This window comes from Oryctolagus cuniculus, chromosome 3 (genome assembly GCF_964237555.1).
Source record: "Oryctolagus cuniculus chromosome 3, mOryCun1.1, whole genome shotgun sequence".
NCBI lineage: Eukaryota > Metazoa > Chordata > Mammalia > Lagomorpha > Leporidae > Oryctolagus > Oryctolagus cuniculus.
Genome location: NC_091434.1, coordinates 105537520 through 105562081, shown reverse-complemented (window position 1 = coordinate 105562081; position 24562 = coordinate 105537520). Strand labels below are relative to the sequence as shown.

At 40.9% G+C, this 24562-nt stretch overlaps 1 protein-coding gene across 4 annotated transcripts in view; it reads left to right on the top strand.

Annotated features, from left to right (window-relative positions):
- THSD7B (thrombospondin type 1 domain containing 7B) overlaps window positions 1-24562 on the top strand; it is a 1008953-nt gene that overhangs the window by 956025 nt on the left and 28366 nt on the right. For all 4 annotated transcript variants that reach the window (XM_051849593.2, XM_051849594.2, XM_070071550.1 and 1 more), the window contains exon 21: window positions 19712-19857. In XM_051849593.2, the coding sequence (XP_051705553.2) occupies window positions 19712-19857 (146 nt within the window). The remainder of the gene's footprint in view (window positions 1-19711; window positions 19858-24562) is intronic.

The following is a 24562-nucleotide window of genomic DNA, read 5'->3' as shown; positions in this document are numbered from 1 at the left end:
CAGAGATCCTACATGAGGAGTAAGTGCATAGTGATTCCTGTTGTTGACCCAACAAATTGGCACTCTTTTTTTATGGCGTCAGTATTCTCCCTAGGCTCTTGTCATGAGTTGCCAAGGCTATAGAAGCCTTTTGAGTTCATCGATTTTGATCTTATTTAGACAAGGTCATAGGCAAAGTGGAATTTCTCTCCTCCCTTCAGAGAAAGGTACCTCCTTCTTTGATGGCCTGTTATTCTACTGGGATCTCACTTGCAGAGATCTTTCATTTAGGTGTTTTTTTTGTTTTTGTTTTTGTTTTTTTTTTTGCCAGAGTGTCTTGGCTTTCCATGCCTGAAATACTCTCATGGGCTTTTTAGCCAGATCTGAATGCCTTAAGGGCTGACTCTGAGGTCAGAGTGCTGTTTAGGACATCTGTCATTTTATGAGTCTGCTGTGTATCCCGCTTCCCATGTTGGATCGTTCTCTCCCTTTTTTATTCTATCAGTTAGTATTACTCTGTGTTGATTCCTATAGGAGAGCCATTCTAACTGGAGTAAGGTGAAACCTCATTGTGCTTTTGATTTGCATTTCCCTTATGGCTAGTGATCCTGAGCTTTTTTTTTTTTTTTTTTTTCCATTTGTCTGTTGGCCATTTGAATTTCATCCTTTGTAAAAATGTCTGTTCAAGTCCTTTGCCCATTTTTTAACTGGATTGGTTTGTTGTTGAGTTTCTTGAGCTCTTTATAGATTCTGGATATTAATCCCTTATCAGTTACATAGCTTGCAAATATTTTCTCCCATTCTATTGGTTGCCTCTTCACTTTGCTGTATTTTTCCTTTGCAATGCAGAAGCTTCCTAGCTTATTATAATCTCATTGGTCTATTTTTGCTTTGATAGCCTGTGCTTTTGGAGACTTTGCCTGTGCCAATGTCTTGCAGAATTTCCTCAATGTTCTCCTCTAGTTATTTTATGGTATCAGGTTGTAGATTTAAATCTTTGATCCATTTGGGATCGATTTTTGTGTAAGGTGCAAGGCAGGGGTCTTGTTTCATATTTCTAGATGTGGAGATCTAATTTTCCCAACACCATTTGTGGAAGAGACTGTCCTTTCTCCAGGGATTGATTTTAGCTCGTTTGTCAAATATTAGTTGGTTGCATATATTAGGAAAGGAGAAGCGATTGGTGCCTTCTCACATGGGGCACGAAAATATTAGTAAAAGAGGCACAGATTGGTGCCTCCTTACACGGGGCACCATATGCAAGAAAAGGAACACAAGCAGAGAGGAGACAGAATACGAACTTGCATCCAGACTGAATTTATTCACAGAAAATAAATCCACAGAGGTCGACCAACTGCTATCGTGCTCAAGATAAAGCATGTGGCAGAGGCTCTGACCTCAGCAGCCTGGGCCCTTGTATATCTTAGGTGGGCTAGGGGTTGGGGTGGGGGCAGTAGGCAGAAATGAGCTTCTCCATACTGGTTCTTCAGATTTGGCTCACTGGCTTCCATACCTGGGGAAGAATGCAGGAGTTAGGGTGAGAAACAATACAGGATGTGAGATAGAACTGATCTCTTGAAAGAAGGCAGGGGCAGCAAGACACCTAAAATGGCTGAGACTTATTTCCTTGTTCCATCAGTGGTTGTGTGGATTGATTTTTGGTGTTTTTATTCTGTTCCATTTTCCTGCATGTCTATTTTTGTGCCTTTACCAGGCTGTTTTGATTACAACTACCCTGTAATATGTCTTAAAATCCAGTATCATGATGCCTCTAGCTTTATTTATTTATTTATTTATTTATTGAAAGAGAAAAGCAAGATTTATGTATTCAGAAACCTCCAAACTGGCCTAAAGGAAGGCTCCAAGAGAGGCAAAACCTGAAGGGGCTAGTGGTAGTAGGATTTTTATGCACAATTTTGGGGAAAAAAGAAAACTGACAATCATTAGTTACAAGGTAGGGACAAAACCCTTCAAAAGACCTGATTTGTAATCTTTTTTGCCCTGTCTGGTGTGCTCATGATAAAACTAAAGAGCCATAGGTAACTTGTTTTCACAGTAAACTGGGAGTTCAAAGGGTGGAGTTGCCATGCCCTTGCTATTCTCATGGTAATATTGGAAGCTCCCAAGGAGGGGCCACTTTTGTTTTGCTAAAAGCAGCTTTTAGGGAGAAGTATGCAGTGGGATTTGGCACCTTGATCTTGCTAAAGATATCTTAGGGGAAGCAAACATTTTGCAGCCTCAATTTCCACAGGGACCAATCTGACTGCCTATTAACCTGTCTGACTCCCCACATTCCCTCCCCCAGAAGAATAGACCTTAACTTCTGTTAGTGGGCTATGGGACAATGACTGCTGTGGCTTCTTCAAGCTGAGTAAGAGCAGAGTAGGGAATGGCAGTCAAGAAAGATTAACGGCAGGTGGTGGCTGTTTGAGGGGGCACAGTGCCAGCTTGGAGAAACTGCTTCCATTTGGGGTTTCATATGCATGGTCAGCTAGAATATCACTGTTTCAAGCCTGGAGAAAACGTCCAGCTTTATTTTTGTTGTTTAAGATTGCTTTAGATATTCAGGGTCTTCTATGTTTCCATATGAGTTTTAGCATTGTTTCTTCCAGATCTGAGAAGAATGTCATTGGTATTTTGATTGGGATCACATTGAATCTGTAAATTGCTTTAAGTAGTATGAACATTTTGAAGATATTAATTATTTCAATCTACAAACATGCAAGATTCTTGGCCAAATTTATTCCAAAGTATATTATTTTTTGGTAGGTGTCGACACTCTTGTAACTGGTGTTTTATAAAAGCTCAATGTTCAACTTTCCAAGCATTTTTGTCTACTTCTTATGCTATTATTAATATTATTGTAGAACATGTAGTCAAAAATATAAAAATGAGTGTTTTTTAAAGTTTGTCTATTTGTACCCAAACTCTGTGCCGAAAAAGAAAAAAAATAAGTTGAGCAGTACATTGAGGGATAAGATTCATGACCTTTGGATTTAAAAAAAAAATAATTTTATTATTCTAAAGACAGAATGACAGAGGAAGGGAAGAGGGAGGAGGGGAGATAGATAGAGAGAGAGAAACATCTTTTGTCTGCAAGTTTATTCCCCAAATGCCCACAACCTGGCTTTGCCAGGTCAAAGCCAGGAGCCAGGCACTTCAGCTGGGTCTTCCACATGGTGGCAGGAACCCAAGTACCTGGGCCATCATCTGCTGCTTTTGCAGGCACATTAGCAGACAGCTGGAGCTGGATTAGCTGGGACTCAAACTGGCACTCCAATACCGGATGTTGGCATTGCAAGTGACAGCTTAATTTATCGTGCCACAATACTGGCCCCTCATGACCTTTGGGTTTTTAAGTATATCCTTCAAGACTGTGTTGTGGTAGCCTTTATAGGTCTATCATATTATACCTGATTCCCCCCAGAGTCCTCCCTCAATCTAGTCTTCCAGTGGTTCTAGTCTACTGCATCATTCTTCCCTGACCATCCACCCTGACATATATAGTCATATTTACAAAGTAAAGAAATTCTGTATGTCATCCTCATATCACACAACTTGAAAACAATAAACTACCAGCAGTAACCAAAAGCAGAAATGCATGGGACAGGTAGACTCCTTTCTTAAAAGAGCCTGAATTCTGGAACTGATAAGATTGCAGATCATCCTTGGAGAACACCTGTGGCTCAGCTCTTCTCACACAGTGCACCAGCAGCTGCCTTTTGATGAGAAGACTCCTTTTCTCCATTGACAATGGCAATGGGACAGAGACTCCAAGAAGAGAAGGTCACATGAAAGTAGGCAAGTGAGATACCTGGGAGTCAGTCTTCAGCACCCACTGCTCTTCCTTGTCACAGGCAGACTTCCTTATCACAGGCCAAAGTTCACCTCATCATCTCTGTTAGTGAAATCACTGGGTTGTTCAGCACAACACGATGTGCTAAATGTTCTGAAAGTGTCCTGTGATCCACACTTAGCCAGCAGCCCCACAGGATGACAATGATCTCAGGGCAAGTTTGAAATGAACTCCTACTATATTTTCCAAGTATCTGGATTGACTCTGCAATACACACATGAGGCTTGGCATATACTTTCTAATTGTGTTAAAGATTTCAAGGTCAGAACAGTTTGAACTCAATCTATTTCTGGTTAGACAGACTGATTCTAAGCTTTCACTAAGGGATCTTTGAGGATAGATTTCAAAGATCAAAGCTTATAATGGAAGAGCTTATATTTGGATTAGTCAAGCTCTTTGTCTATTGAATTTTCATCAGTTCAGTGGAATGTAGAACTCCCTAAATTTAGCATATCATGAATTATTCCTAATTATTATTTAACTCATACCACTCTAGGAATGATATTAATTTTAGGCTATGATTTTCTGATTTTATATATTTTAATTCAATATATGTAAGTTTATAATATTTTTCAATACTGTAGAATTCAGTTTACCTCTTGTTTTTCCCAGATGACATGAAATTTTCTGTCAACTGCATCCCATAATGAAACAAGTAATTTTGTATTAACTTGAAAGCACAACAACTTTGTGGTTTAAAGCTTTTTTCCTTTAAACGTCAAGGGAAAGCCAGTAATTTTTATCTTTGGTATCTGCTTAAAATCTCATCAGTGTAGTATGTTTGATTGGCATAGTCTGATAATTATAGCAATTCAAATTTATTTGTTATCAAGCAATTCATTCCAATGGCAAGATAACAAGAAGCAAGCTAGAAGAAAGGACAGAATCATAGACTAGAGAATAACATATAAGCTCTGAATTTCAGAGTTAGCTTTTGCAGTGATAGTTGTAGGACTCTGAGCTGCTCACTTGTCCTTTGCTGAATTCACTTGTGCTATTTTTATTCTATAAAATGATGAAATAGTAGTGTTCGCTTTTTAATATCTCTTGGCCAAGGTACAGTTACTGATGCCAGGAGTATGTTACTAACTCTTCACCATAGCACTATGAAGTGTAGGCCTTATTTCATAGGTAAGGTGATAGACAAATAAGTCACCTATGCAAGATCACATAGCTAGTTGGTTGTGAAGGAAAGCTTTGAACACATGCATAGTTGTCTTCAGAGTTCCTATGTGTTCTATTAGGCCTCTGTGCATCGGGCATTCCGTAGTCACCTGCATGGCCCTAGGCTGGATGACACAAATCAATTTATATTTTTATAATTTATAGATATATAGATATATTTTATAGATATATAGATATATTTTTATAATTTATAGATTTATAATTTAAGAAAAAGCAGAGAAAATGTATCTTAGGTTGGAACACAAATAGTGAAATATATTGATATGCTAAGAAGTCCCTCTGAATTTTAAGTCTCTTAAATATATATATATATATATATACTTGCTTCAAAATCAATAATGTTATATATTAGCTAGTCCATTATTTAGGAATATAGCTGCCAATCTTATACATAAGGAATGTTTGAATTGATTTTTTTCCTGAAAAGATGGGCATAGTAGTAGATTCAAGTTTGCCAAAATCAAACTTCTCATGATGTATCTTATGGGCCTCCTATTTGGGGATATTTCTTCTGTATGTAGATATTCACAGTGTTGCATCAAGTTAATTTGTAAGGAGACTGGAATATAAACATTGAGAATAAAACTGAGGGTAAGTAGTTCAAAGACATGTATACAGTCTACCCATGTAAAGTCTGGAGTTCTTTATATCCAAGTAATGCTAAAGTTATGTAGTCTCCTGCCTTTAAAAGACCTAGTGTACCTACTCTGATACAGCAGTCCCTTTTGGCCTCTGTAGCTGTTGTCTTGTTGCTTCCTTAAGTTACTGGCCTTTTTTACCCTGGCTATTACCAGAGTCTGTTTTACTTGGAGAAATGGATGGAATCCCATCTTGCCTACATGGAATGTTCTCTCTGGGTACCTGAAGCACTTTTCAGATAAGCTGGAGAACCTTGCATAGGAGAGACCCATGAACTGTAGCTCTGACAAAGTATCATCACCACATCTTCCATCTCTGACAATGCCAAACATAGGCTGAAGAACTGTATGTCTTAATGTGAATAAATTCATTTTTATTCATTTGAAAGGCAGAGTCTCCTCCCCCCCGCCCCTCAACACACACACAGGTTTCATCCGTCCTCTGTTCATTCCTCAAATGCCCACATCTGGGCCAAGGAAAACTAGGAACTCTATTCTATTCTCCCACATAAGTGACAGCAAATCTGTACTTGAGCCATCCCTGCTACCTCCCAAGTGCATTAGCAAAAAGCTGAATCAGAATTGGAAGCAAGAGAGGGACTCAATCCCAGGCACTCAGCTGTGCGATAAGTCATTCCAAATAGCAGCATAACCCACCATACCTCAACATCCACCCTTGAAGAGCTGTTTCTATACTAGTCAGGACTATGGTTGTTCTCAATTCTGTTATAATGAACCATACCTTGTTCTCAAATCCAGGGTTAATGTTTAGAACAAATGTTCCGGGGCTAGTGCTGTGGCATAGTAAGTTATGCCTCTGCCTGCAGTGCCAACATCCTATATTGGCACTAGTTTGAGTCTTGGTGCTCCACATCTGATCCAGCTCCTCGCTAATGGCCTGGGAAAGCAGAGGAGCATGACCCAAGCACTTGCACCCTTGCACGCACATGGGAGACCCAGAAGAAGCTCCTGGCTCCTGGCTTCGGATTGGCCCAGACCCGGTTGTTGCTGCCATTTGAAGAATGAACCAGCAGATAGAAGAATTTCCCTCTCCTTCTCTCCCTCTCTCTCTCTTTCTGTGTCTCTCCCTCTGTCTATAACTCTGCCTCTCAAATGAATAAAGAAGTAAATCTAAAAAAAAAGTGTTGCAGTTAAAACAAATTCAAATTATAGATGATATTAACAGAAGTGAAAAGTCCAGTTTCAACTATTTTAATAGTTATTCAATATAAAGAGTGGCATGAAGTTAACTGAGCATTTTTTAAACTATCATTTAATAAATATAAATTTCCAAAGTACAACTTTTGGATTACAGTGGCTTTTTCCTCCCCATAACCTCCCTCCCACCTGCAACCATCCCATCTCCTGCTCCCTGTCCCATCCCATTCACATCAAGATTCATTTTCAATTCTCTTTATATACAGAATATCAATTTAGTAATACTAAGTGAAGATTTCAACAGTTTGCACCCACACAGAAACACAAAGTGTAAAGTACTGTTTGAGTACTAGTTATACCATTGATTCACATAGGACAACATATTAAGAACAGAGATCCTACATGGGGAGAAAGTGCACAGTGACTCCTGTTGTTGATTTAACAAATGACACTCTTGTTTATGCCATCAGTAATCACCTGAGGCTCTTGTTATGAGTTGCCAAGGCTAGGGAAGCCTTTTGAGTTCACTGACTTTGATCTTATTTAGCAAGGTTGTAGTCAAAGTGGAAGTTCTCTCCTCCCTTCAGAGAAAGGTACCTCCTTCTTTGATGGCTCATTCTTTCCTCTGGGATCTCACTCACAGAGATCTTTCATTTAGGTCATTTTTTTTTTTTTTGCCAGAGTGTCTTGGCTTTCTATGCCTGAAATACTCTCATGGGCTTTTTAGCCATATCTGAATACCTTAAGGGCTGATTCTGAGGCCAGCGTGCTGTTTAGGACATCTGCCATTCTATAAGTCTGCTGTGTATTCCGCTTCCCATGTTGGATCGTTCTCTCCCTTTTTTATTCTATCAGTTAGTATTAGCAGACACTAGTCTTGTTTATGTGATCCCTGTGACTCTTAATCCTATCATTATGATCAATTATGAACTGAAACTGATCACTTGAACTAGTGAGATGGCATTGGTACATGCCACCTTGATGGGGCTGAATTGGAGTCCCCAGGCACGTGTCTAACTCTACTGTTTGGGGCAAGTCCGATTGAGCATGTCCCAAATTGTACATCTCCTCCCTCTCTTATTTCCACTCTTATATTTAACAGGGTTCACTTTTCAGTTAAATTTAAACACCTAAGAATAATTGTGTGTTTATTAAAGAGTTCAACCAATAGTATTAAGTAGATAAATGTAATCAGAATCCACTGCTCTGAGATCCACAGAATTATCATAGAGAAGGTATTAGTTTGTTAATATTACTCATTTTTTGCTTTAAAAATATATAAAGCATATATATATAAAGTATATATATAAAGTGTATGAATACAGGTAGTATGTGTACTGCAAAGGGTAGATCCGCACACAGTTCCCAAACTTGTTCAGGCGGCCTAACATCTAGGCACAGCATCTGATGCCCCTGACGTGAACCCAGTGAGATCCCTGAGAAGCATGTGCTTTTCGAGGAAGGCAACCTTTGTTCCCATTGCTCTAGCTGTGTGATTTTGCAAACACACAAGCAAAAAAGCAAAATGAACCACTTTTCTGAGCTGCAGTTTATCATGTATGTTTGTAGTTAAATAGGTATCTTCTTTAATGCTCCCCCTATTATTCTTATATTTCCTTTTCAATTATTGCCTACATAATTTTTTTGTATTTTTTGCAATTTGTCCAGAGTTATCATAAACATAATTTTCAGTTAATTCAATGGCTATGTGTCAGGGCCAGGTAATAATCATAAGGCTTTATATAGATACTACATTTAAATTTTTTTACAACCTATATGAGATAATTCTAGGGAGTCCTTATCATGGCATATTCTTTCCTGAGTCCCCACAGTTGAAAATTCTGTAAATGACATGGTGGTTGGCTACTTGGATTATAAGTATGCAACTATTGCATACCCCATTTCTTTTTCAAAACAGAAACATACATTGTCATATTTCTGGCAAGTTTTCTGGTTTTTTAAATGCTTAGAACTTTCCACATTCCCTTTGTCATTAGAGCCTCAGTGTGAAGTCTGAGTGCTGCTGAGATTAGTTGGAATGTGAACTGGTGTGATTTGTTTTAAATGTATATGTGAATACCAGTATTGGCCTCTGTCTGTTTTCATTTGTGCTTTTGTTTATAAAATTTGCATGCCATCTCACTGTTTTCTAGGATGGTCTTGCTGTGCAATCTTTTTTCTTTCATTGAAAATAATTATTGCTAATTTAAGAGTGAGCTCATTGTCATTGTTGCTTTTAATGAGGTCCCATCATACCCTCAGGGAGGAGAGGGACAGTCTCAGAGAAGAGAGAATTGCTAGCAAATAGAAAATTTACTATAATCTGGGTGTTTATTAAATTGGAGGCATACACTGTAGGGAGCGCACAAACAGAAAAATCAACCTCTCTTCCTTCATCTCACTGGTATTGCCCATTAGCATATTGTATGTATTTACCATTGAATTCAAGTTCCCAAAGTACATCTAATCCCATATCTTATGCTTTTCTTGAGAAACCTAAACCCAAGCAACAGAGGTCCAGAGATTGTTCAAAGAAGTTCTTTCCATTCTCATTTTGGAAGCTTGAGGATCTCATCAACAGCAAGCTCTCTACATACTCTGGCATACATCAAGTCTATGTGGAATATAAAGGATGTTGTGGGTTGGGGCTGGCCTGAATAATTATGTCTTTCACACTTCTATACATTCAATAGAATAAGCCCAGCAGAATACATGAGGAAACAGGCAGCATGCTTTTTACAGAAGTACTCTAAAAAAGTTAGTGGCAAATTGACTAAGAAGGTAAAGTTTATTTATTTATTTTTTTGATATACAACATTTTGAAATCCCTGCAGGTTTTTTTTTTTAAAAGATTTATTTATTTATTTGAAAGTCAGAAGTACAGAGAGAGGAGAGGCAGAGAGAGGAAGGTCTTCCATTCAATGGTTCACTCACCAGATGGCCACAACTGCCGGAGCTGTGCTGATCTGAAACCAGGAGCCAAGAGCTTCTTCCGGATCTCCCATGCTGGTGCAGGCGCCCAAGGACTTGGGCCATCTTCTAATGCTTTCCCAGGCCATAGCACGGAGCTGTATTGGAAGAGGAGCAGCTGGGACTAGAACCAGTGCCCATAAGGATGCCAGCACTTCAGGCCAGGGCATTAACCCAGTGTCCCACAGCGCTGGCCCCTGCAGGTTTTCATAATATGTCATGTTCATGAATGTTTTGAATACTCCCAATTTACTCATTACAGGATTACTTCAGGGTCAGTTTGGTAACTTATATGAAATAATGTTATAAGATTAAAAGTTAAAGCACTCTGGCCTCAGAATCAGCGCTTAGGGCATTGGGATCTGGCTGAAAAGCCCATGAGCATGGAAAGCCAAGACACTCTGGCAAAAAAAAAAAAAAAAAAAAAAAACCACCAACAACTAAATGAAAGATCCCTGTGAGTGAGATCCCAGAGGAATGAATGGGCCATCAAAGAAGGAGGTAGCTTTCTCTGAAGGGAGGAGAGAACTTTTGACTATGGCCTTGTCTAAATAAGATCGGAGTTGGCGAACTCAAAAGGCTTCCCTAGCCTTGGCAACTCATGACAAGAGCCTCGGGTGATTACTGATGCCATAAACAAGAGTGTCATTTGTTAAATCAATGACAAAAGTCACTGTACACTTACTCCCCATGTAGGATCTCTGTTCTTAATATGTTGTACTGTGTGAATCAATGGTATAACTAGTACTCAAACAGTACTTTACACTTTGTGTTTCTGTGTGGGTGCAAACTGTTGAAATCTTCACTTAGTATTACTAAATTGATCTTCTGTATATAAAGAGAATTGAAAATGAATCTTGATGTGAATGGGATGGGACAGGGAGCAGGAGATGGGATGGTTGCAGGTGGGAGGGAGGTTATGGGGAGGAAAAAGCCACTGTAATCCAAAAGTTGTACTTTGGAAATTTATATTTATTAAATAAAAGTTAAAAAAAGGGTCATCCGAGATTAAATAACAGATGTATACGGCAATATCTTGTAAGAAAGAAAATTATCTTATTTTAAGTGAATAAGTTTTTGAATGTAGTCTGCTGTCTTAGCCCCTATTACTGTTTGAATGGGTCTCCTTCAAAATTCAGGCTTGGTCAATGTGATAGTACTTAGAGGGAGGGCCTTTAAGAAGTGATTGGGCCACGAGAGCTGGTTCTTCATCAGTGAGATAAAGGACCTTATAAAAGAGCTCCAAGCAACATCCTGCCAACTTTCTAGCTTGCTCTTTTGCTTTCTACCATGTGAGGGCACATCAAACCAAATGCCATGCCTTGGTCTTGGACTTCCCAGTCTCCTGAACTGTAAGAAATAAACTTCTGCTCTTTATAAAAAAAAAAAGATCAAAAGTTTAAAAATAGGAAAAAAATTGACAAGTATTCACTGTATTTTAAGTACTTTGCTATAGGGTGCTTTTTACACTTTTTTTTTAATTCATATAACATATGGCATGTGTATTATGTAGTTATCATCTCAGAATTTTTTGTCTGGATCCCCATAAGAAATAAAACCCATCAAAATAGTCATGGGGAACATCACTTAGGAAACCACACCTCATTCAGCAAGTTCCTTCCATTAACACATATGTTGTTGCAGATTTGTTGGTTGATCTCTAGCTGCAAATGGGATGTGTACCCACAAGAAAGGCTATACAAAATGGGGAGACCTTCACACCAGAGACTGCAGGAAACTTGACAGAAAGTGACTCAAAACTCAAATATTTTAAGATCAAGCAGTGAAAGTTAGACATGAAACAATGGATATTTAATAATGTAATCATAAAAGTATTTAAGAAACGTGAATAATGATTTATTATTCTTTGGCCTAATAATGAATGCATAGTTGTAATTTTAATCTGTATGGCAGTTGACATTCGATTAAATAAGTACACCTATAGATGTTTTTGTTCCAAAAATCTCATTTAAATATTTTTGTTATTTATTTAAAATAATTTAATTCCCACATAGAATAGATTCACTTTTCAGTGGTATTTTCCCTGACATGAATTATGCTCAGGTAAAAAGGATCTTCTATATTCATGGCTTTATTTTACAGAAGAGAGAATTCATTCTCAGAGGAATTAAATTACTCTCATCAGTCACATCATTTTTCTAGCTGTTAATTTGAGAGAACCATTTCCAACTACAAACTTTCAATGCCAAGTCCTGGTTCCTTTTACCACACATCAGCTATTTTGAAATTCTCTTCCTCTCATATCCCATCTACATCACAAGTTTATTATATTTTTGGAAACTCTAGGCAATTATGCTAATATATATATGTATTTATTGATATTTTTATGCATTTGAAAGAAAGAGACAGACAGACAGATCTTCCCTCTATTGGTTCATTTCCCAGATGCTAGCAACAGCTAGGGCTGGGCCAGACTGAGACTCAAGCTGTGTCTCCCACATGGGCGACAGCAACCGAAGTGCTTCAGCTGTCATTTGATATTGCCCAGGGGGTTTTAACAGGAAACTGGAACCAGAAGCCAGGATTTAAAACTAGAGCTCTGACACAGGACGTGGGAATCCCAAGAAACAGCTTATCTGGTACTCACACATCATTATCCCACACATCATAATTTTAAGTGTCTTTATTTGGCCGTATCCTTCACTGCTTTCCCTCTCCTGTCAAAATTCACTACCCTGAAACAATTTATTCAGGATCCTGTTACTTGGGGTCTGTATCAGAAAAATCATTGCTGAAAAGTAGCTGCTTCTTTGAATATTTCACCTAGTCCAAGCTTCAGAATCCCACGTAATGTTTAATCACTATTGTGGAAAGAAACATTTCTTCTGTTGATAGCATTTGCATTCTATATCGCTGTTTTTTTATTCATAGCTTCAGAATTTGTGAGCTTATATAATTTGAAGACTGTTTTCTCTGGTGATTTATCTTATATAAACAGAATTTCCCTGACTTAACCTAAAATGAAAGAAACTCACCGAAAGTTTCATTAATTTTTTTTTCACTTTCATGTCTTTGTTAACAATATATTTTGTCAACGTTATATAAAATCAATTAAAAACAATGACACTAAAATATACATTTTCTATATATGCCTTGCTTTTAAAAATATTCATGGTAGTAATAGCAATTGCTTGAAGATCTTATCTTTTTGTTTGGATAGCAAAACACAGAAATCATACAGCTAGGCTTCCCATGAATTGTCTTAAGACTTCATTATTTCAAAAATTAATAGCATCATTTTCCCTGTTGAATTAATTAGATTTCTTCCACCTCCATGTCCAGCAGAAACTATCTGTCATTTTAATGGAAGTAAATAAAATAGTTCTAAAGTAGTGACCATCAGCATGCCATCAATCTAAGAACAAACTAGAAGTTATTCGATTATAGCAGAATACAGCCTCGTTGGCTGTGATAAAGGCGACACCACATTGTCATTATTTTCACAAACATGGGTTGAACATGATGAAGTTATAATGACATTAAGATAATAGGTATTTAGGTCAAGAGAATAAATCTAAGAAATTATTATAAAACTAGAGGGTATTTAAGCAAGGATTAATGTAAAATTTTGAGCGAGGGGCTGATGTTGTAGTATAATGTGTAAATCTGCTGCATGTTACACTGACAACATGTATGGGCACCAGTTCTTGTCCTGGAAGCTCCACTTCTGATCCAGTTCCCTGCTAATGTGTCTGGGAAAGCAGCAGAAGATGGCCTAATTGTTTGGGCCCCTGACACCCATGTGGGAGGCCCATTTGAAGCTCCTTGCTCCTGGCTTCAGCCTGGCCAAACTCTGGCCATTGAGGCCCTCTAGGGTATGAATCAGCAAATGGAAGATCAATCTCTCTCTCTCTCTCTCTCTCTCTCCCTCTCTCCCTCCCTCCCCCTCCCTCTCTCCCTCCTCTCCTCCCTCCGTACCTCCCTCTCCCTCTCCCAGTCTCTCTGTAACTCTGCCTTTCAAATAGGTAATAATTCTAAAACAAATATTGAGCCAAATGTGTTCATCAAGTAAGGAAAACATTTTTTATGAATGAATTACAACCTGGAGTGATTTGATTTGAGGGATGCTGAGAACATCTATTCAAATGCATAATACACCCCCCTCCCCCCACCACAGGAGCCCAGTGCCCTGGGATGTGAGATTGGGTAGATTCTGCCCTTCACCAAACCCACATTATCACTGACACAAATTTTACCACAGTTAAAGTTTCTTTGATGTCTCCTGTAAAATGCACAGCTGGGTAGCGTGCTTGTTCTCTTGCTTCTGTGTTTCAATGTAATTAATGCCAATTAAGTCACCACTTGGGACACCTGCATTCCACAAGATTCAAGGCTCTACTACTCTGCTTCTGATCCAACTTGCTATGAATGGACCTGAGAGGCAGCAGACGATGACTAAAATATTGGAGTTCCTGACACACAGTAGGAGAGCAGGATGGAGTTCCTGGCTCCTAGCTTCGACCTGGCCTAATCCTAGCAGTTGTGGGCACTTGAGAAAAGAACCAAAGAATGGAAGATCCATCTCTCTCTCTCTCTGCTCTCTTTCTTTCTCTCTCATCCTCTCTCCTTCTCGCTCTCTCTCTGTCACTCTGCCTTTCAAGTAAATAAATAGATAAAAATGAGGCAGTATAAAGTATGTAGAACATTACCAAGTGAATGGCAGTATTAGTATTATCTTAATAGATGTTGATGTCATTTTGCCATATGTTCAGATAATATGAATCATGTAGATGATTTATGATAACATGCATAAATAGTTTGGTGCTAAATGTATATGAAATACTGTGCTAGGGACAGAAACTCAAACCTCAAGGAATTTAGAACCCAGTGATTAGAACTTCCCAGTTTTATTTAAGTGTTTTTTTTTTTTTTTTTTTCAGAGATAATTAGTTCATCACCCAATCAGTGAGAGTATATTCTGGTAAACAGTAAAAGTTCTGGTACTGTGTATTACCCTTACTTCCTCTGAGGGCAAGTAAGGGTAACTATTTCTGTCTGGGACTTTCAATGAGTTTTTTAATGTGATGCTATCATTTGTTTTCTATTTCTCTTTGAATATACGAGAGTTTTCAACAAGTTCATGGAAAAATTTAATTAAAAGATAAGTATTTAGTTGCAAAGACATTTTGAAATGCATGCATGATTTTTTTTTTTGACAGGCAGAGTGGACAGTGAGAGGGAGAGACAGAGAGAAAGGTCCTCCTTTTGCCGTTGGTTCACCCTCCAATGGCCGCCGCGGCCAGCGCACCACACTGATCCGATGGCAGGAGCCAGATACTTATCCTGGTCTCCCATGGGGTGCAGGGCCCAAGCACTTGGGCCATCCTCCACTGCACTCCCTGGCCACAGCAGAGAGCTGGCCTGGAAGAGGGGCAACTGTCGCTCCCCCTCTTCGTGGAGGAACGACACAGGACCCTGCGCTGTTCTTTTGTCCGCTCGGCCCTCCCCGGGTTTGCTGCTGGTTCTTCCCGGGTTGGCTACTATCCCTTCCACCTCCGTGGAAGGGCGGTTCCCCCTGGCCGCTTTCCCCACTTCCGCAGGGGAGCGGCACACCGCCGGCCGGCTCTCTCGGGGGCTGCACAGGTTCCCTTAGATGTTCCCCTTAGATGTTCCTGGTGCATGCCGTCTCTCTCCTCCTTTATAGTCCTCCTCCGCCAATCCTAACTCGGCTGCCCACACGCCGAGTACGCTGCTCTCCTCCAATCAATAGCAAGTCCTACAGTTTATTAGTTGAACTGGAGGCAGCTGTGCGGAAGCTGTTTACTTCTCTCCCAGCGCCATATTGTGGGAGAGCAGATGCATAGAATAAGTCTTAATTCCAGTAACTCTGTCTAGTCCGGTTGCTCCCCACAGATCCCCCTTTCTTTTTATTTTTTGGCGTTGATACGCGCCTGTCTTCTGTGTCCCGCGGCACACACTCTGCTCTACTTGCTAGAGTTGCCACAGGCTCTTACAAGTCCTATCAATCAGGCAAACCGAATTCGGGTCCTCTCTTCGCCATGTTGTGAGGAGGTTTTTAGGCGCTGATGCGTGCCTGTGTTCGGTGCCCTGCAGCGCATGCTCTGGTCGAGCCTGCAGGGGCTTACAAGCCCTATCAGGCAAACCGAATCCAAGCCTTCTCATTGCCTTTTTGTGGGGAGGCCTTACTGATGTTAATTCGTGCCTGTCTTCGGTGACCTGCGGCGCATAAGCTGCTAGCCGCCGCAGGTGCTCATCGTGCTCATCGCCTCACTTAATCAGGCAGACCGAATCCAAGCTCTCACATTGCAGTGTTGTAGGGAGGCCTTTCTATTTCTCTATTTCTCTATCTCCGGGCATTCCTATTTCTCCCATTTTACTTCTATCTTCCAGCATTCCTATTTCTCTCACTTTGCTTCTAAACTTCTATTTCTCTTATCCCTGCAGCTTCCCGGTGCCCGCCCCGAGGCTACTTCTCGGCGGCTTCCCGGCTGAGCCGCTTCAGCCCGCGCCTCTTTCATCTGCGCAGCTTCCCGGCTTTGCGCGGCTTGGCTTCACGCGCTCCGCGGTCTCCACGCCCTTCGCGTCTGCACCACGGCCTCGCGCCAGCCCCGTTCCCTATCTATTCACGCCCCGTGCTCTCTCTGCACGCGGCGGCTTCCGCGAGTAACACAGCTTAGCTTACGTGTCCGCCACTAGCATTCAATCTATGTTCCCCGGGCTAGCCTGGCGAATTCAACCCAGCATACGTCTCCGCCCCACAGTTTGGCTTCCCGTCCTTTGCTCCCCGGGCTAATCAGACGGATCCCAATCTGGCTTACGTTTCAGCTTCTGGTTTCAACTTTTCGCCCCCTATTCCCGGGCTAACTTGAGAACCCCAAAGTGGCTTTCGTGTCCGCCTTGGCCTGCCCCCCACGGCTTCAATTTCCCTAACATTTTTCTCTACCCGGTATGTTTCCCCAAGCTTTCCTCCAACGATATTCCTCCCTCATTTCTCCTGGCCTCTCCCCACAGTCCGCGTCCGAGTCTGTTTGTTCTAGCGTTCACTTTCGCTTTTGACCTTAGAGATTTCTCCCAGCTTCCCCCCCGTAGTCCGTATCTGAGTCTATGCCTAGGCTTTCAATAGCTTCTTCCGGCACCCTTTTCGTCCGGCTTTTCCCTAGGCTGTTTGCTAGTCTCTCTCTCCGGTATTTTCCCAGTTCTTCCCGTTTCTTCCCTCTTAAGTTTGCTATCCGACCTAGGTTTCCTAATCCGAGTCATTTCTTCCCTCCTAGGTTTCCTATCCGTCCTAGGTTTCCTATCCGAGTCACGGCACCATTATGTCGCTCCCCCTCTTCGTGGAGGAACGACACAGGACCCTGCGCTGTTCTTTCATCTGCTCGGCCCTCCCCGGGTTTGCTGCTGGTTCTTCCCGGGTTGGCTACTATCCCTTCCACCTCCGTGGAAGGGCGGTTCCCCCTGGCCGCTTTCCCCACTTCCGCAGGGGAGCGGCACACCGCCGGCCGGCTCTCTCGGGGGCTGCACAGGTTCCCTTAGATGTTCCCCTTAGATGTTCCTGGTGCATGCCGTCTCTCTCCTCCTTTATAGTCCTCCTCCGCCAATCCTAACTCGGCTGCCCACACGCCGAGTACGCTGCTCTCCTCCAATCAATAGCAAGTCCTACAGTTTATTAGTTGAACTGGAGGCAGCTGTGCGGAAGCTGTTTACTTCTCTCCCAGCGCCATATTGTGGGAGAGCAGATGCATAGAATAAGTCTTAATTCCAGTAACTCTGTCTAGTCCGGTTGCTCCCCACAGGCAACCGAGACAGAATCCAGCGCCCCAACCGGGACTAGAACCTGGTGTGCCGGCGCCGCAAGGCAGAGGATTAGCCTAGTGAGCCGCGGCGCTGGCCGCATGATTTTTCTTAATACACGCTTCTATGGTTTTTTTTTTAAATCTACTCATGTACATGATTTCCAACTATTTTGCACCCAAATAAACACCTTTTAGTTCTATTTCCCATGAACTTTGTGAAGTACAGCCATAGATGTAAAATCTTTGACATCAACTAAAAGCCATGCATTTTGTAACTTTCACAGTGGTGTTTCAAGCTCTTCTCTGCCTCACTCTGCTTCCAGCCACACTAACTTCTGTAAGGGCCTCAGACATGTCACACTCCCTTTAATCTCATGGGCTCTTCACCTTCTCGTTCTTCCACGCGGCACCCTCTCTCTGCACATCATGTTTGGCTAATATGTCTTCAGATGTCTGCATTGTGTTCAGCTGTTCCTGAGAATGGTCTCTAAGTCCTGCTCAGAATGGGCTGCTGCTCCATTACCTGCTCCCCTAGAACCTTCTGTGTCCCCCTAAACATTGATCACATGCACAGTTGACTGAATGACAACTATGGCAGGATTTCCTATCCAATAACTAACAGTAATTAAATATACTTAGTACCTTTAGTAAGAAAGAGTTAGGGCAAGAGGATGTGGGAAGGAGAGGGGGCAAGAAAGACAGGAGGGAGGGAGGAAAGAAGGAGGGAAGGTGGGGGGGGGAAGAGAGAATGGTTGCACTATCCACTTATGAACTTATAACCTAATGATGGGGATGGGGATAAGATTATGGGGAGCCATGCTCTTCCATCAACTATTCTTGTGACGCAATTGTGGCATGGAATATTAGTATTTGAACATAGCACCATGGTTCCTTTACACAAGCCAACAGCTATTTGTGCTCAGTGAACAAATAACTCAATCATTATTGGAACCTCGGGGTGCAACCTTCCTAGGGAATTTTTTAGGGTCATTTAGATTATGTGTACGGTTCTTATCTTACTAATATGGAACTCAGAAAACAAAAAAGATTAAACTATTTTTTGTTGAATATTTGTAATCCTAGTCCAAAATACAAAGTTTAATATTTAATTTTTAAAGATTTATTTATTTATTTGAAAGACAGAGTCTTTAGAGAGGCAGCAAGACAGAGAGAGATAGAAAGAGAGGGAGGGAGGGGATGAGAGAGGGAGAGATGGGGAGAGAGAGAAAGAGAGAGAAATCTTCCCTCTGCTGGTTCGGTCACCAAAAGGCTGCAAGAGCCGGAGCTGGTCCAGTCCAAAGCCAGGAGCCAGGAGCTTCATCTGGTTCTCCCACGTGGGTACAGGGGCCCAAGGACTTGGGCCATCCTCCGCTGCTTTACCAGGTGTATTAGCATGGTGCTGGATCAGAAGTGGAGCAACCAAGTCTCAAACCGGTACCCACAAGGGATGCCAGACTTGCAGGCAGTGGCTTTACCAGTTAAGCTGCATTGCCAGCCCCAAGGTTTAATATTTATGATGCTAACCTAAAATACAAATTCTGGGATGGCAGAAGATACCTTTGATGATGCCATTACTGTCTCTAGCACAAAGTTAGATGCTTTGCTCATACTACAGCCTGGTAAACAAATATTTTTCAACATATTAACATTATTTTTTGAGTGTGTATATATATATATGGTGAACAAATTTTGTGTGTTTCATATATACAGATACGTCCCATCCTACCTTCTCTCCCACCATATTGCCACCCTCCCTCTTCCTTCGTTTCTTATTCTTTTTTAAAATTTTTATAATAACATGCTTTTCAGTTTATTTGTAATCATAAGCTTGATCCTCCACTAAGGAAAGAATGCTATGTATTAACATCCTGCCAAAGTGCACGCCATCAGTCTACTTGCAACAATACAAAGTTTAGATTTACAAGTTGGACCTAGAAAACAGACAGAATTTCATATCCTTTTAGCCTACATAGATAACCCATGTCTCTGTAGAAATCTAAATTAAAATGGCAGGGAAAAGCCAAAGTGGGACAGGGCAGATTCAGTGTGTAATAATGAAGACTTAGCACGTGTGAGGCAAACCCTGCCCTTCAATTCCCTTTCCAAGCCAAATGCTAACAGAAAAGCTGACACCTCCCTTATCATTTTAGGTCGAATGAGCCGGACTCGATTTATCATTATGCCAACCCAAGGAGAAGGACGGCCATGCCCCACAGAGCTTACCCAGCAGAAAACCTGCCCAGTGACCCCCTGCTACAGCTGGGTCCTTGGCAACTGGTCTGCATGCAAATTGGAGGTAGGTCATACAATGACACTTAGAGAAATGCTTCTTGGTGTGTCCAAAGCAGTTATCTGGTCAAGCCTATGTGCTGATGGAATAAATTTCACCAGGGGTCTGGCACCATGTACTTTTAATACAATGAAGAGCAGGGGAAAATACAATTGAGTGACTAAACTTCATGCAGAGTGCCATTTGCAAGGAAAATAAATAAGCATTCATTAGGCACTAATTATAGTAGAACAATTCAAGGGACTTCCTATCTCTTTGGCATCCTCAAGAATTCTCTATTATTTTCTTGGCTTGTTGGGAATATCAAGCATTATTTAATTAGGCAAAACCCTGATGTTGTGCAGATGCACAGCTTTCTTTCCATTGCATTTCTTAGAGAAGCACTTTTAGGCTTAGACAAATTCTTGTGTATGGTCAGGAAACCAAAAATGTCTGAAAGTTATATTTTAACATTATTACATGAACCAAGGTTACTACATTTTCCTCAGTGATTACTTTTTATTGGCCTGAAATATAAATGCTTAGAAACATCATAATATATCACATACCTCGAGCTTTTGCTTCATCAGCAAAGATCCTTTACTGCATTTTCTGGCTTCTTGCTCAGGAAAAAAGCACATTGATTTTCCCCTATTTTCTTCTTTTATTAGCTTATCCTTCAGTTCATGTTCCAAAGCATATTTCCATTAGGTAACAATAATTTTGATTGTGCATTAAGAAATCTGTAGAGTGTTCTCACAGAAATGTTTAGCGTTCCTGTCAAGATGACATTGTCATACAGCATTATTATTGTGCAGAAGTTAAATGCCCATATATTTTAATGGGACCCAGAGGAACCAAAATGTGTGCTACATTTGTTCATTCTCCTTTTTATAGAAAATAAGGTAACCATGCTAATTAACTCATTCAGTAGTAGACTAGCAGCTTCAAATATTAATATTTTGTCTGCCAGCGTAACATTTTCTTTCCTAAGTCTTCAGCAATTTTTAAGGGCTGCTTAGAGTCATTTACCATTAAGAAAATAGAAGGAAATGTTCTTCTTGTAATTGCCATAACTTTAACAGAGAATAAAGAAAAAGCTGGAAGAATTCAGGAAGGCACTGCAGGGCAAGGAGCTGGGTGGAGGGGAATAAATTAGAAGAATGCGATGAGAGTGAAAGGAGAGATGGACAGAGGGACAGAGGACTGAGAAAGTCCACTCAGGCGTAAAATGACTACAGAACAGTATTTGTTCTCTTGCACTTCCTGTTTGGTAAATAGACAAGACTGCCAAGTTGTCTCAGGAATATGGATCACAGGGACAGGAATTAGGGTTGTGACCATTCTCAGGACTTGGGCCATCTTCTACTGCTTTCCCAGGCCATAGCAGAGAGCTGGACTGGAAGTGGAGCAGCTGAAACTCGATGGGATGCCGGCCCTGCAGGCGATGGCTTTGCCTGCTACACCATAGCACCAGCCCTGGTGATTAGCTTTTGCTTCAAGAAATTTCAGAGCTCTCTAGATTTTGAGATGGGGGTAGGAAGACTTCTGGTCAGGAAGTAATTCCGGAGTTAGATCTAATCCAGGCAGAGTCATTAAAAACTAGCATATAATTTCCAGACTAGGTACTTACCTAAACAGAGCCAGTGGTTTTCCGATGAATTTGAAGTGTCCGAAGACACTGTCATCAGGGCTGGGCATTTGGCATAGCAGCTGAGATGCCACTTAAGATGCTGACATCCCGCACCAGTAGCCAGCCCTACTCCTGATTCCAGTATCCTGCAAGTACAGGTCCGGGGAGGCATCAGAGATTGGATTTCTGCCACTCAAACAGGTAACGTGGATTGAGTTCCTGCCTTCCAGTTTCCTCATGGCTCAGCCCCAGCCATTCCAAGCATTTGAGGATTGAATCAGTGGATGGCAGGTCACTTGCTTGTTCTCTCACCCTCAAACGTATCTTTTTTTACATAGTAAAAAAATAGTATCTTTTTTTACAAAGATACTATAATCATGAACTCTTAGTTGCTGTGTTTTTCCACTTTGTATTTAGAGTTAATCAATCACCCAGGGGCCAGTGTTGTGGCACAGCAGATTAAACCACCACCTCTAATGCCAACATCCCTTTTCCAAGTGCTGGTTCAAGCCAATGCTGTTCTGCTTCCGATCCAGCTTCCTGTTAATGCAACTGGGAAGGCAATGGAAGGTGCCAAGTATTTGGGATCTTGCCGCCCTTGTGGCAGATAAGGATGGAATTCCTGGCTCCTGGCTTCAGTCGGGCCCACATCTGGCTGTTGTAGCCATTTGGGGAGTGAACCAACAGATGGAAGATCTCTCTCTCTCTCTCTCTCTCTCTCTCTCTCTCTGTATAGCCTTCTCTCTATGTTGTGCTGCCTTTCAAATAAATAAATAATTTTTAAAAAATAAAGTCATGGGGCCAGCACTGTGGCACTGCAGGTAAAGCTGCCACGTGCAGTGCTGGCATGCCCTATGGGCACTGGTTCAAGTCCTAGCTGCTCCTCTTCTGATCTAGCTCTCTGCTATGGCTTTAGAAGGCAGTGGAAGATGGCCCAAGTCCTTGGGCCCCTGCACCCTCATGGGAGACCTGGAAGAAGCTCCTGGCTCCTGGCTTCGGATTGGTGCAGTTCCGGCTGTCGCAGCCATCTGGGGGGTGAACCAGTGGATAGAAGATCTCTCTCTCTCTGCCTCTCTGTAGCTCTGCCTTTCAAATAAATAAGTAAATAAATCTTTAAAATATAAATAAATAAATATAGTCACTCAGATGCAACAAAGCACAAAGAAGATGATGATAAGAAAAGTAGAAAAAGAGAAAGGGAATCATGATGGCAGCTGCTTGGTTCTTCCTGAGTTCCAGTTGCATTCCGACTTTTCCTGCAGCCTGAATGGCAGTCCTCTGTCAGAGACGCAACACAGTATCCTTTCACTTAACTTTTCTTCTTCCGGTTTTATGGAAGCTGGGTTTTTGAAGTTTCACGCAGGCCTTTGTACACAAAGGTAGAAGAGCTTCTCCCTCTGGCTTCTGTCTGCTTCTCCGTATCCTGGTGTGCCCTAGCAGGTTGGGGCTCATTCACCGAGGCTGGGGGTGATCCATAGGTGACCACCTGCCGTCTCAGAGTATCAAAGCATCATTGGAGAAACTTGTCTATGGCACAGTGGATGTGTAAATTCTGCCACTACATTATATGGAGAGAGAGTAGGAAGAGGAAGTATTTGTTCTCAGATAATCACATTTTTTTTACTGTTTGCTAACCAGTTCTTCTCACTTTCTTCAGCTGCCAATGTGTATATATATATATACACACACACACACACACACACACACACATATGCTGATAAATCTGCTCCAGGATCTCATACTCTGGAGTCTGACAGCCAAAATTTTGATTATCATTCTGCCAATTCCTAACTCTGCATTTTTGACCATTCCTTCAACTCTCCAAGCATTTGTTTCTTATCTACGCTAAGGTGTAGCAATCCATTATTTCTAGAACAACCCCTATCTCCACCACTACCGATAACCAAAGAGCACAGATGCTTGAGTCTCTGATGTAAAATGGTACGTAGGTGGGGGGTCTTCAAAATGTTAATAAAAATGCATGTAATGAAAAATCTATATGTGGATTTCAAAAATTTTGTAACAAAATAAATTCACTTTTTAATGCCATTTTCTCCATGAATATTTTACAGTCAGTACTCTCATATTTGCATATAATCTGCTTTGTCCTTTAAATCACCTTTACTTTAAATCATCTCTCTACATAACTTTATAATACCTAATTCAGTGGAAATGCTATGTAAATAGTTGTTATTCTTTAGGAAAAAATGACAAGAAAAAAGTTATACATGATCAGTACAGACACATTCTATTTTCAAATCTTTTTGGTTTGTAGTTGTTTGAAATCACAGATTAGGAACCTATGAATATGGCAGCCTGACTCTACTTATTTTGCTGTATTTATTCATAGGGAATAAATCATATAAAATGTTTAACACAGTGCCTGACATAAACTAAGAGCTCAATAAGTGATATTTGCTATTATCACTTTAAAAAAGATTATGATGATAATTATTAACCCCATCTGCCTATTCACATCAGGAAGAGCTGCCAATTCAGTGTCTATAAAACATCCATTAATGATTTGGCCCGTGGACAGTTGGTGAGAGAATCCTTGGCAGTTTATAATGTTTCTCTAAGTAACTTAATTCTATTTTTGGGCTTTGGTGTATAAATCTCCTGACAGCGGATGAGTGCTTGCTTTATGAATGAAATTATAATTCTGATGCTCATTTCTCTTCAAATTGTTGCTATTGTTGTCAAAGGTATAAGGGATTAAGGTTGAATATAGACTGATCCCAAGGTACATACTATCAGCATATCATTATGTACTTTAGTTTTTAAAGTAATCCCAGGTGTAGGCTCACTTCCTGTCATTTGTTCACATTCTGTTTCATGGAATGCCAAACAAACTCTACATATCACTTGTATCTTCTGTTGCCCAAGTTTCCAGATACCAGTATTTTAAAATTTCATAATGCTATGAAGTCTGCAGACTCTTCTTTCCAAGTACCCAGAATCTGATTCCTTATAGGGAAACATACACCTAGGTACTTCTGCAATGGATCAGTGTCTTGAATTGTCAATTTAAAGAGAACCCCCTCCCTCTAAATAAATTTATTTTACACCTGATTTTCCACTTTAAGGAGCAAACATTTA